The sequence below is a fragment of the Bubalus bubalis genome, chromosome 5, assembly GCF_019923935.1.
Source record: "Bubalus bubalis isolate 160015118507 breed Murrah chromosome 5, NDDB_SH_1, whole genome shotgun sequence".
NCBI classification, from domain to species: domain Eukaryota; kingdom Metazoa; phylum Chordata; class Mammalia; order Artiodactyla; family Bovidae; genus Bubalus; species Bubalus bubalis.
In genome coordinates this window covers 38,481,216-38,493,836 of record NC_059161.1, presented here as the reverse complement: position 1 = coordinate 38,493,836, position 12,621 = coordinate 38,481,216, and the positions used below count along the sequence as shown (strand labels likewise).

General features: G+C 50.6%; 1 protein-coding gene across 4 annotated transcripts in view; it reads left to right on the top strand.

The window, feature by feature from the left end:
• The window catches only part of EXOSC10 (exosome component 10), a 22,830-nt gene extending 10,209 nt beyond the window's left edge, over positions 1-12,621 (top strand). For 2 of the 4 annotated variants that reach the window (XM_025285877.2, XM_044942987.1), the window contains exons 11-25: positions 180-336; positions 710-858; positions 1,028-1,078; positions 1,972-2,083; positions 3,821-3,871; positions 4,041-4,119; positions 4,211-4,320; positions 6,274-6,369; positions 6,713-6,787; positions 8,135-8,222; positions 9,296-9,369; positions 9,898-10,069; positions 10,874-10,935; positions 11,498-11,574; positions 12,043-12,532. In XM_025285877.2, the coding sequence (XP_025141662.1) occupies positions 180-336; positions 710-858; positions 1,028-1,078; positions 1,972-2,083; positions 3,821-3,871; positions 4,041-4,119; positions 4,211-4,320; positions 6,274-6,369; positions 6,713-6,787; positions 8,135-8,222; positions 9,296-9,369; positions 9,898-10,069; positions 10,874-10,935; positions 11,498-11,574; positions 12,043-12,127 (1,438 nt within the window). In that variant the 3' untranslated portion in view covers positions 12,128-12,532. Of the gene's footprint in view, positions 1-179; positions 337-709; positions 859-1,027; positions 1,079-1,971; positions 2,084-3,820; positions 3,872-4,040; positions 4,120-4,210; positions 4,321-6,273; positions 6,370-6,712; positions 6,788-8,134; positions 8,223-9,295; positions 9,370-9,897; positions 10,070-10,873; positions 10,936-11,497; positions 11,575-12,042 lie in introns of those variants that run through there. The other 2 variants (XM_025285878.2, XM_025285879.2) reach the window with 2 other exon arrangements.

Genomic DNA, 12,621 nt, shown 5'->3' with positions numbered 1-12,621 from the left:
CCCCTTCTGCCCAGCTGTGGCAAGAGTGGCTTGTCCCATGAGGATGCTGCAGAAGCTGGTGGGGCTGTAGTATTGGCCAGGGGAGACTCTTGAACTTCAGCAGGAACCCACAGGGTAGATGAGTCAAACTGCCACCTCGGGGGAAACCAGGGAAACATCGTTCTCTGTTGCAACCCTAGACCTCTGCCAGAGGAAATGCTGAGCTACGCCAGAGACGACACTCACTACCTGCTGTACATCTATGATAAGATGCGGCTGGAGCTGTGGGAGCGCGGCAACGAGCAGCCCACACAGCTGCAGGTGGTGTGGCAGCGCAGTCGCGACATCTGCCTCAAGGTACAGCCCGGGCCCAGGTTCCACTCGGGTCCCCGTGCTCTGCTTTGCTCTTTTATTTTTAAAAAATTTTTAAAATGAGTTAATTTATTTTGGCTGCACTAGGTCTTTGGTGCTACACACGGCTTTCTCTAGTTGCAGCAAGTGGGGCCTACTCTCTAGTTGGGGTTTGCGGGCTTCTCACTGCAGTGGCGTCTCATTGCAGAGCATGGACTCTAGGCACACGGGCTTCAGTAGTTGTGGCACAAGGGCTCAGTGGTTGTGGCGGTGCATGTCTGCTTTGCTGTTTACGTTCATGAAAGAGCCCAGTGTCCTGAAGAGCCCAGGGCACAGTATTGATTCCCACTTATCTTGAATGTTCCTTAATATTTTGCAGAAATTCATCAAACCCATCTTCACAGACGAATCTTACCTGGAACTCTATAGGAAGCAGAAGAAGCATCTGAACACACAGCAGTTGACGGCCTTTCAGCTGCTGTTTGCCTGGAGGGATAAAACAGCTCGTAGGGAAGATGAGAGTTACGGGTAAGGGACTGTCGATCCCTTTCATTCTTGCTAGGTCTGGTGACAAGGAAATAATGGGCTTTTTCAACTCTTTTCACCGTGAAAGTTGATTATGTTTTCCCAGGGTTAAAGCACATCATGGAGCTTGTTGGCAGAATTTAATGGGATCCTGTTGTGTGTTTTATTCCAGATACGTCCTGCCAAACCACATGATGCTAAAGATAGCTGAGGAGCTGCCCAAGTGAGTGAGGGCTGATTAATGTGCTCTGACTTCCTCAGTAGAGAAAGTACTTGTCCTTCAGATCCGGCTTCCCTGATTGTTGTTACCTCAGGGCTGTTTACTCAGAGCAGATTAGTGCTCTGAGGAAGTTAGCAAGTCCAAGGAATGCAAAATCTCTGCCCCTGCGCTGCCATTTAGGAAGCAGAGCTTCTGAACTGGAGCTGTTTCCATGTTTATCCCTTATATGGACTCCGGTGTAAGTCTCTGGGCTTCTCAGGTGTCTCAGCGGTAAAGAATCCGCCTGCCAATGAAGGAGACATGGGTTCGATCCCTGGGTGGGGAAGATCCCCTGGAGGAGGAAATGGCAACCCACTCCAGTATTCTTGCCTGGAAAATCCCATGGACAGAGGAGCCTGGTGGGCTACAGTCCATGGGGGTCACAAAGAGTTGGACACGACCGAGTGACCTAACAGCAGCCTCAGCGTGTAAGTCTCTGAGCCTGGAGCATCCACTTTAAAGGAGAGAAAGTGTCTCAGACTCTTTCATCTGTACCTCCTTCTGGATTAAGGTGGCTTGTGATTTTAGATGTCTTATGATGTTAATTGGAGTGTAAGCAAAGAATCAAAGCTCATCATCACCTGACACCTCCTTGCAGGGTTGCAGGTGAGCAGAGCTGTGGGGCTGCATTCCAGCCTGCCCTGAGAGCAGGAGGCAGCAGTAGGAGGCATCTGCTCAGGGCTAAGTGCAGCAGAGAGCACATCTTGGAACAGCCAGCGGGGCCACCCTGACAGACCTTGTTCCCTCAGTTCTCACCTGAGCGCCTACGCTCTGGCTTCACTGGGTCGTTGTTCTTTCCTGTAGCCTTTGTGGGCTGAGCTCCTGGGCAATGTTGAATGTGTTCTCACTTCCTTCAGGGAACCTCAGGGCATCATCGCTTGCTGTAACCCTGTGCCTCCTCTTGTACGTCAGCAGATCAATGAAATGCACCTTCTGATTCAGCAGGCGCGAGAGATGCCTCTGCTCAAGGTAAGAAGCTCCCCAACTCCACAGGTTCTCAGCTCTGTCTGTTGGCGTATTGCTCCTTATAGTCTCCTTCACACGTGAGTTGGTCTCCACTCTGAAAAAAAGCCAGAGGAAATAATAGGATTTAGGAAATCCAGTGGGTGTGTCTTTATGATAGTCAGAAGCTAAAGTTCATCATTTTTTAAAAAAAATTTTATTTGTTTATTTTTGGCTGTGCTGGAGCATCATTGCTGCATGGGCTTGTCTGTATTTGCGGCAAATAGGAGCTAATCTTCATTGCAGCATGCAGGCTTCTCATTGCAGTGGCTTCTCTTGCTGCCGAACACAGGCTCTAAGGCGCACGGGCTTCAGTAGTTTGGCTCAGAAGTTGCAGCTCCTGGGCTCTAGAGCACAGGCTCCGTAGTTGTGGCACATGAACTTAGTTGCTCACAGCATGTGGGGTCTTCTCAGACCAGGGATAAAATCCACGTCTCCTACATTGTCAGGCAGATTATATACCACTGAGCCACGAGGGAAACCCTCATCCTTCTTTCTTTGCAACCTTATCTTTGTTAATCCAAGGGCCAGTGATGTCTCATGATGTCTGATGATGGGCTGGTTAGCTGTTGTCCCGAGGCAGTCAGCCTTGCAGGATAAAATGGAGTGGGGATCTCAGCACAGAGACCGCATTTTGGAAGCCTGGCAGTAGTCCAAAGTGAGATGATAAGAGCCCTGATGAGTGTGTCGGTCACAGGAATAGAAGGGAAGAGACAGGTTCAGGAAACATCTTCAAAAGCAAAGATTGACGGAACTTTATACCAGGTGGTGACAGTGGCCACGGTTCTTTTCTGAGCACCATGCTAAGTACTTTAGAGGTGTTCTCTGAATGGCAAGTAGAGTTGAAGATAATGGAAGTGGAGTTAAGGACCACCCACTCCACACAAGAAAGCCGAGGTGACAAGAAACAGGAGCACCCCGGAGAGAAGGGAATTCAGAAAGAGCTAACTGTGAAGAAGTTGCTAAAGTTTAGGCAAATTTAGATGAAAGCAGGATGCCCAGCCCATAATACAAACCCATACGTACACACATACCAACACACCGGTGTTCTTGTGTAGATATTACAGTATGTCTACACAAGATTATGTGTAGTTTTACATGTGTGTGTGTGTGTGTTGTTGTTGTTTTTAATCCATACAAACATTTATTCTGCCCTTGCCATGGGGTGGGAGAGAGGGTGTTCAGAAAGATATGCATGTTTTGATTTGTGTTTTAATTGGCACAGTTTTTAATGTTTTGTCTCAGTAATAATATTAGCATGTGTAAAACATGTTTTTAACTTTTTGAAAGATTATTGATCACAGGCGACTTGAAATCAGCCCCTTTGAGGTAAAAAAGAAGAGAATCTGAGGATAAGCACATTTAATGTCTTCATCCTAATATTTCTTTCTTGACTCTATACTTTGTCCAAGTAAAGAGCAAAACGCCAGTGACTAGACAAAAATCTTTCTCAAGCTCTTTGGAATCCTTCTGTATTGTGCCTCACTGTGATAAAGGGTTTTATTCTTTCATCCAACAAATAATTACTGAGCACAAGTAATTACGGTACCAGGCACTGGAAGGGGTGAAGGGACGAGAGAAAGTCTCGGGCGCTTGAGAAACACCGTCTAGTGAAGAGACACGTCTGCACTGAGAGAAAAAAGAGAATGATTGTGTCATCAAATTTAGGGAACTTTCCTCACATTCTCTCTGTTTTGACTCTAGTCTGAAGTCGCAGCGGGAGTGAGGAAGAGTGGGCCGCTGCCCAACCCTGAGGTACCGTGATGTGTTCATTGTGGCTTTTTCAGAGGGAGGGAGGGGGAACCAGTCACAGCCTGGACAGACCCAGCCTCCCTGACAGACACCAGGGCCTGTCACCTAGTCACAGAGCTGCCGCCTGCCTGCAGGTCCTTCACGCCAGCCTGTTGCTTTCTTTTTGACACAGAGATTGGAGAATGTTCTCTTTGGCCCCCATGACTGCTCCCATACCCCATCAGACGGCTACCCTCTCGTCCCACCCGACGGTAACGAAGAGGCCCCTGGCACGTCCTGGGGGTGGGGCTGCCCGGTGTGCCGCCCCGTAGGCTTGGCCCGTGCTGACTCCCCTCCCTGTAGGGCCTGTGCCGATGCAGAAACAGGAGGGCCTCCTCTCCGCCCAAGAAGACGAGGAGACCCTGCCAGACATCAGATGTCTCGTCGCTACCGCTGTCATCACATTATTTAACGTGAGTGACACCATCCAGGACGTGACCCAGACTGGGGGGGTGTGCTGGCTTTATCAGACAGGAGGCCGTCTGCCGGAAGTGGAAGCCAGTCGCTGTGGGGGTGGGCGGGAAGCCCATTGGCCGGATGGTGTTTGCTGCCCTGATGAGGTCTGTGAGGGGTGGTGGAGGGTTCTGTGTGCTGCCTGAGGAAATCCTCAGGGGAAGTGCCCCCAGGGAGCCGGACAGGAGCTCCAGGGACATATAAACAGGGGCCTTTCTTCCCTATTCATCCAAGGTCAATCGAGGGCCAGTTTATCCTGATTCCCAGAAGGGGTGGAACAGTGTTTCCAGTGAACTCATAGCGTGTGCTGGGTATACTTTCCTGACGACCGCCAGCATCATCTATGTGTGCTTTGGATGAAAAGAAGGAAAAAAGAAAAGCATTTCTCCCCAATCTGGCCCGTTAGATTAAGTGAGCAGCAGAAGATGCAAGTACCAGGAAGTGGGTAGGAGCTTGTCCCCCCTCCCAGGGAGGCTGAGTAGAGACTCCATCCAGTGTGGCACACTTGGGGACTTTGTTCCTGGAGTCCGGCCTGGGACACAATAGAGCTTGTCCTGGTCGATCCAACCCATCATGCTTCTCCTTTCCATTACAGACATGAGCTCTGGGTTCTGTGCAAAAGGAAGACCAGGGTGTATGTGCTGGTCGGGATGGATAGTTACTGAGATGACCAGGAAAAAAGGAAATCACACAGATAAAATCTGAATACAGCACATAATAGATGTGAAAGAAAGTGAAAGTGTTAGTCATTTAGTTGTGTCCAACTCTTTATGACCCCATGGACTGTAGCCCACCAGGCTCTGTCCATGGAATTCTCCAGGCAAGAATACTGGAGTGGGTGGCCATTCCTTTCTTCAGGGGATCTTCCTGACCCAGGGATCAAACCTGAGTCTCCTGCATTGCAGACGGATTCTTTACCGTCTGAGCCACCAGGAGATGCAACAGATGTGGTAAGAAGGAAAAACTATAATTTCTGGAAAGAAGGAACTGAGAAAGAGAAGCAAGAATACTGTCTGGATAAAGAACAAGTTTCTTTCTTAGCACGTGTTCAGGTGGTAAGAAGCTGGGTGGTCCAATCCCATTCACAACTCTCCCATCACACTCAGATGCTGCGCCAGAGCCAGGGAGGTGAAGTACCACCTGCAAGATGTATTAACTGTCTGGGAGTGAACTTTCCTTTTCTCTTAACTACATACAGTTGGTCTTGTTTCAGTAGCCAGTGCAAAAAGAAGTCTAGGACCTTTAGTTGACCAAGGTGATTAGGCAGCTAAAGATGTGAGCATGAACTTGCGGCTATATGGATGTGTAAGTGCTGTGTGTTGTCTAGCAGAGGCTGCATCCGTGTTCCTGGTGCTCAGGAAGCCTGACTACAGAGAAGGCCAGGGGCTAGCACAGGCTGATGTCCCTGGTGAGAGCGACATTCTGTTGCATAGTTTTGTTGGTCACCTATAAAGGTGTATGACTTTAAATTTCAGCTAATTTCAGGTTACAACCCCAGGTTCTCCAGTCAGCCAGATCTGGGCTTACATCCTTAATCTGCCCCTATTAGCTGTAAGGCCCTGGAAGACTTTCTTAAGCACTCTCAGCCTCAGTTTCCTCATGTGTACGATGGTGAGAGTAACGCCACATACCTTGTAGGTTGTAAGGATGTGGTGAGAACTCATCAATTCAATGAGTGTGTATTGGGACTTCCCTGGCACTTCAGAGGTTAAGACTCCACGCTTCCACTGCAGTGGGCACGGGTTCAATCTCTGGTTGGGGAACTGAGATCCCATGTGCCGTGTGGCGTGGCCAATAAATAAGTAACTTTAAAAAGTCAGCTGTTGGCGTTATTGTTATTACTGTTACTCCTCTTGTGGCATCTAATATCATAAAATGGTCACGACTGTAAACATTGTTCTCTGTCCCTGCAGGAACCTAGTGCTGAAGGAAATGAAAAAAGTCCATTAACAGTTGCACAGAAAAAAGCCCAGAACATAATGGAGTCCTTTGAAAATCCATTTCGGATGGTAAGTACTGGTTGCATATGTTAAGGGCTGACAGAAAAGGCAGAGCTTTCTGCAGCTGTAGGTGCCTTTTGCCTGAAAAAGGAACCGAGAGACTTCAGAGACCGAAGAAGCCTCACCACCGTGACGTCATCCCTGGCAGTCGGTCAAGACCCTGAGTCAGGTCTTCTGAGACCAGATCGACAAGAGGACCCCACTTGAGGGCCAGGCAGCTGCGGCCAGGCTGACACTTTGCATTGAGGCCTCCTAAGATGTAACCAGCAGGACACCCGCATCTGAGTGCCACCGAATTCTGGGTCCATATTCTGTTTCTCAGCAGTTAACATGACTGTTTCCATTTCTCCAGTTTCTGCCTTCAGTAGAACACCGGGCTCACATTTCTCAGTCAGCAAAGTTTGATCCATCATCGAAGATCTATGAAGTAAGTGGATTTGTCACCCTTTATAAGAGTGAACTTTCTAAGAAAAGAGGACTTCTTAATTTCTTAAACCAGGTTTCTGTTCTAAACAAGCCCATCTTTGAACCTCCCTGAAAATGAGTGCAAGAAACACTTCATATATAAGCATTGTTTCCAGAGAGAGGAGCCAGACTTTAATCAGATTCTTGAAAGCATTGGGGAACTTTTTAAAGAAACAGGTCTTTGTTTTTTGTTTTTTTTTTAATTAAAGTTTAATTTACAAGGTATACAGTATACAGATATGAAATGTACAGCTTCATGCATTTCTATTTATGAATATTACTTTAACGCTCCTAAAGATGACAGCTTAAATTTTGAAACATTCTGTTGTATGTTGTATGGTTTGTTTTAACAGCATTTTAAGTAAGAATGAGAATCCATCTTCCCTGGATCCCCATGAGATATTCCTGGGAACCAGCATGTAAATTGTCTGTTAAAAGCCCTCTTCCTCCCTGCGGGAGGTGGTGCTCTGATCAGATGGGTGGCCTGGCTCCCTCTGCCCCCGACCGACCCCCACCCCTGCACTTCTCTTTAGGCCAGAGAGTCAGGCCAAGGGACTTCTCTGGTAGTCCAGTGGTTAAGACTCCACGCTTCCCAGTGCAGGGACGAGAGTTCCATCCCTAATCAGGGAACTAAGATCATACGTGCCGTGTGGCACGGCCAAAAAAAAAAAACAAAACAGAAAAGAGAATCAGGCTGAAACCCTGATGGGCCTCTGCCCTGTTGCTGTTGGTAAGCCTGCTGTTTTTAGAAACAGGGAGTCAGGTGAGGTTTCTGCTGTCTCTTCTCTTCCCCCCGGTTGTGGCTTACTCAGGGCAGCCATCTGTGCCCCCCACCCCCCTGCCCTGCCCACCAGACTTACTGTTTCCTGTCACCGAGATGTGTTCTCATGCCCCAGGTAAATGTGTTGTAAAGAAGCACATTAGACTTGCAGGAGTCCTGCCTTGAACACCATCTCTACCATTTATTAACCATGTCCCCTTGGACACGTTACTTAGCTCCTCCCAACCTATTTCCTGTCTGTAAAGTGGGTGTGATGATGGTACCTCTGCCTCAGAGTCATAGAAGGGGCTGAATGGATGGATATGCAGGCATCCAACCCAGTGCCTAGATAATATAAGTACTTTATAAATAAAGCCAGCATGAGGTCTTATTTTTAATGTCATTAGATACAGGATCATTAGATAATGGGACTTAGGACCTAGAATGTGTATAGCTACCAGTCAGCATGCTCTGCATCACCTCATTAAAAGAATCAGCCTAGGCAGCTGAGTTTTGGAGATTTTTTGTTGTGTTTGTTTTCATTTATAGATCAGCAACCGTTGGAAGCTGGCAAGCCAGGTACAGGTACAAAGAGAACCTAAAGAAACTGCCAAGAAGAAGGCAGCTGAGCACACAGGTAGTGTAGCGCACACCCCCTTGTCAGCTCAGCCGGCACCTTTGGTTGAGAGCAGCCCTGGCTCACTGTTCTGTCCACTTACTCGAGCAAAGCTCTAGGCACAGCCGAGCAGCCCCAGCCCTCCCCTCCACGGCCTCCCTTCTGCCGAGGGGTGGCAGGCAGTGAGCCGGAGATGTGTGAGCTATCAGGGCAGCAGGTACTTAACGCAAAGAGAGAGGAAGGAAGTGCTGCGGCTGGGCCTAATGGGGCGCAGGCTGCTTCTGTACAGCAGTACAGGAGGCGGTCTAGTGAACGTGACATTGAGCCGAGACCCGCAGCCATCAGGGGAGAGTGTTCAGATTGGCAGCCCAGCGAAGCCAAGGCCACAGCTTGCAATACTGCTCAGAGTGACCCAGGAGGCCAAAGGGATGGGGGCGGGGGGTGGGTGGAGGGTAGGACAGAGAGCAGGCAGGGGTCTGTTTTTGGGATTTTTACTCCAAGTGAGTTGGAAGCTATGGAGGGCTCTGAGCAGGGGAGGGCCGTACCCTGACTTAGGTGTGGAGGCCTCACCAACTGCTGGGCAGAGGGCAGGGCAGGCAATCTGGTCAGGAGGCAGCACAGGGTGCAGATGAAGGGGGACACTGGTGTGGACGTCATGGGGGCAGGGCAGGTGGTGGAAAGTCAGAGCCTGGCATGTCGCATAGAGAAGCTGACAGCATTGGGTGAGGTAGTCCTGGACAGGAGGTTTTATCCTGAGTGCCTTGGGAGGCGGGGCTGTGTGGACAGTGAGGCTGCAGGGGGCCGGGTTAGAGGCGGAGGAGGTTTTGGTTCTGGTCCTTGACCTGTTAAGGTTGAGATCCTGACACCGCGTCCTCAGGGGAGTCACGGAGAGGAGCAGGCAGGGGTGTGGACCCCAAGGTTGGTTGATGAGGAGCGGAACGTGGGCTGAGCCGCGAGGCAGGGTCCTCCAGGGATGTAGGGGTTGGGGCTGAGGGGCAGGGTGGCCGCGCTCAGCAGGGGTGATGCCGCAAGCAGTGTGGCCTAGAGACCCGGCTGCCGCCACAATCACAGAGACCATTCTTTCTCTCTTGCAGCCACCCGGGACCAGGCCCAAGAGGAGTATAGGGCAGCCGCGGAGCAGGCTGTGTCCGTCCGCCAGCAGGCTGCAGTACGTGCCTGCGTTTCTGCTTTCTCTGGTCGTGGTCTGGGTTGGTCTGGAATATCGGGAGGGCTCACCCTCAGCGTTGGGTTATAGGCGTCTTCCGGTTGCTGGTCCAGTAGTGCTGCCTCGTGGCCGTCCCCCTCCCCCCACCCCAGAAGGTTAACATCACTGTCCATCTGGGATGGTTCTCCCGCTGCATTTGGGATAAACATGCCTTTGGCCTGTAGACGGAGGTGAGGCATCAAGCCCACTCTGTGTCCCACTCCACCTGGGAGCTATTTCACCCACTGCCCCCTGGCTCCCCAGCACCCTGGAGTGCTCAGCTCTGGCCTTTCCTAGTGGCCTGACGTCATCCTCCAGCTGGGAGCTCGGCCCCCCCACCGCCAGTGCTCCTCTCTCCATCCCCAAGCCTGTGTTTACAGCTCTGGAGGCATCGTGTGCCTCACAGGGTGCTCACAGGGGTCACACACACAGAGTGGCCTCCTGCCCTGGTCGTGGCTGTGCTTCCCTCTTACAGATCTGTTCAATCCACAGCTAGAGAACGCTGCCAAGAAGAGAGAGCGGGCGACGAGTGACCCGAGGACGACAGAACAGAAGCAAGAGAAGAAACGCCTCAAAATTTCCAAGAAGCCAAAAGACCCAGATCCACCAGAAAAAGACTTTACTCCCTATGACTACAGCAAGTCGGATTTCAAGGCTTTTGCTGGTGAGGCCGGAGGGGGTGTCCCGCAGGGACCACCTGACCACATCCCATGGGGGGAAGCAGGTGACAGGGAGGGGAGGAAAGAGCAGAACTTCAGTGGAGATTAAGCTCCACCCAAGGCCAGGCAGGCAACCTGGAATTGTGAGGGCAACACAAGGACATGATGGGGGCAGGGCAGAAGCCCACCACCCTCGGCCCCCAGGAGCCGCAGGAGCCGCTCTGGTGGTTCATCACGGTAGTGTCCATTCTGTCAATAATTGTGGCTCCAGCCTTCTTCACAAGTTGTGCCCGGAAACACATTTTCTCAGACATACACACGTAGAGGAAAGATGTGGATTGTTGAGAAAGATGTGGTTTGTTGAGACAGCCTGGTGCCTAGAAGATGACGCTGTGTGCCTCCTTAGCCTGTGAGAGCCTGTCTGTTGAAAGGACTGCAGTGACATTCCTGATGACAGAGCAGCCTCCTTGGCGACACAGCCGTCTTTTCTGCAAGAACATCCCCTCTCGCCCCAGTTTACGGACAGTGGCTTCATCCTTCACAGAAACCAGAGGGATTTCCTTGATGTGAACTGGCCAGTGCTTTAGCCACCGGCCCCTGACCTGAGAATAGACCTATGAGAAACGAGCCTTAGCTACTGAGAACATGATTTGTGAGGTGACAACAAGCCAGAAGTTTCTGTCTGTGAAGGGCTAGTGAGCTGACAGCCCACACTGCCTGGATCTTGTGCACCTGGCCCGGTAGTGAGTCTGTGGTGTGTATTAACTCACTCACATGGTCACCGGCCTTTCTTTTCTCTTACCTTTCAGGAAACAGCAAATCCAAACCTTCTTCCCAGTTTGACCCAAGCAAGCAGCCCCAGTCAGGCAAGGTAAGAAACAGACTGAGAATTCCAGGGGGCTTGAGGTGTATGTTGTTGACCCTCCACTGCTGGCAAGACTGGCCCATCTAGGAATCCTCTCTGTCTGCATAGCTTTTCCCTCGCCTCATTTCTTCCCAGGCACAAACAATACCCATCACCTATTTCAGCAAGAAAAAAAATGTTGTGTCTCTAAAAGTGGGTGTGTGGTTTTGAAGGGTGTTACTGTTTGCTGCCTTGGGAATTACAGCAGCAGGCTGGAAGCACTCCCTGTGGTACCAGTACAGGCCTGCCGTCGCCCCCGCGGGTGTTGCTGCCGCCAGAGTGCAATGTGACTGGACGTCTGGCATGGGGAGGGCAAGCCAGCCCTGTGTAGAGCCTGGCCATTCCCTCAGTAGCTCATCTGTACAGCCTTGCCTTCTCTAACACCCAGAAATGTCCAGTTGCAAGGAAACCCAAGAGTCATCCCCTTGGCACTGGAGGCTCTGATGGGCCGTGTGAGCCTAGGCGGGTTTTCCTGTGCGTCGTGCGGTTATGGTCGTCACTCAGCCTAGATGGTTTCTTGTCTTTCCAGAAATGCATTGCAGCCAAAAAAATTAAACAGTCAATTGGAAACAAAAGCATGTCCTTTCCAACTGGAAAGTCAGACAGGTACGTGCAAGACACCATCGTGGCCAGGGAAACCCGGGGAGGCCTCACCTAGAGAGTCTCAGAGCACATCTCCTGGCCTGATCCCCATCTTTGTCAGTCAGAAAACTGAGCTGGGAGGAGGAGAGGTGATCACTGGAAACCACAGTTGTAACCACGCCTCCTAGGACTCCAGTCACCCTCAGCCCTCTCCCATCACCACATGGTCTCCTAGGGTCATCCCAGAGCAAATAGGTTTGAAATCTGCCTACATCAGCCCCTTTCTGAGGAAAGAGGGAAAAAAATCAGTAAGCAAATATGGATAGTCATTGTTGTCCAAGAATATTTTAGGGAATTCCCTGGCAGTCCAGTGTGTTTGCTGCTGATAATCTGGGTTCAATTCTTGGTTGAGGAACTAAGATCCCTCAAGTCGCATGGCATCACCCAGAGAAGGGTAATTTAGTTAAAAGCCTGAAACCCTAATCCTTGCAGCAGACCCTCAAGTCGGAGGACATGCTCCCAGGATGTGACAGCAGAGGAGGGACCATCCTCAGCTCGGCCAGCCCTCCCTCACTAGGCCACAGGGCGCTGCTGCTCCCACCTCCACTCCTATCCCCTGGAGTGCCCTTGGAGTGCCGGGGGCACTCTACTGCCCACCTGAGTTCTCCTCAACCCCAAACAGACCATTGTCCCTCAGTTCTGCAATATTAAGGCTCACAACGTTTTGCTCCCGCCTCCACTCCTGTCCCCTGGAGTGCCTTTGGAGTGCCGGGGGCACTCTGCTGCCCAGCTCAGTTCTCCTCGACCCCAAACAGACCATTGTCCCTCAGTTCTGCAGTGTTAAGGCTCACAACGTTTTATAAACTGGCTGACTGCCACCATTCAGCCAGACTGCAAGAACTAAACCTTTTGTTTTCACACTGTCTCTACAGAGGTTTCAGGCACAATTGGCCAAAGAGATAGTGTTGGAAGACAGCTTCAGGATCCCCTGGTGGACTGGAAGCACCAGATAGTGGTGCTGGTTTTGTACAGACTCGTTTTTAAACCATTAAAAAATAATTCTTGCTGGAA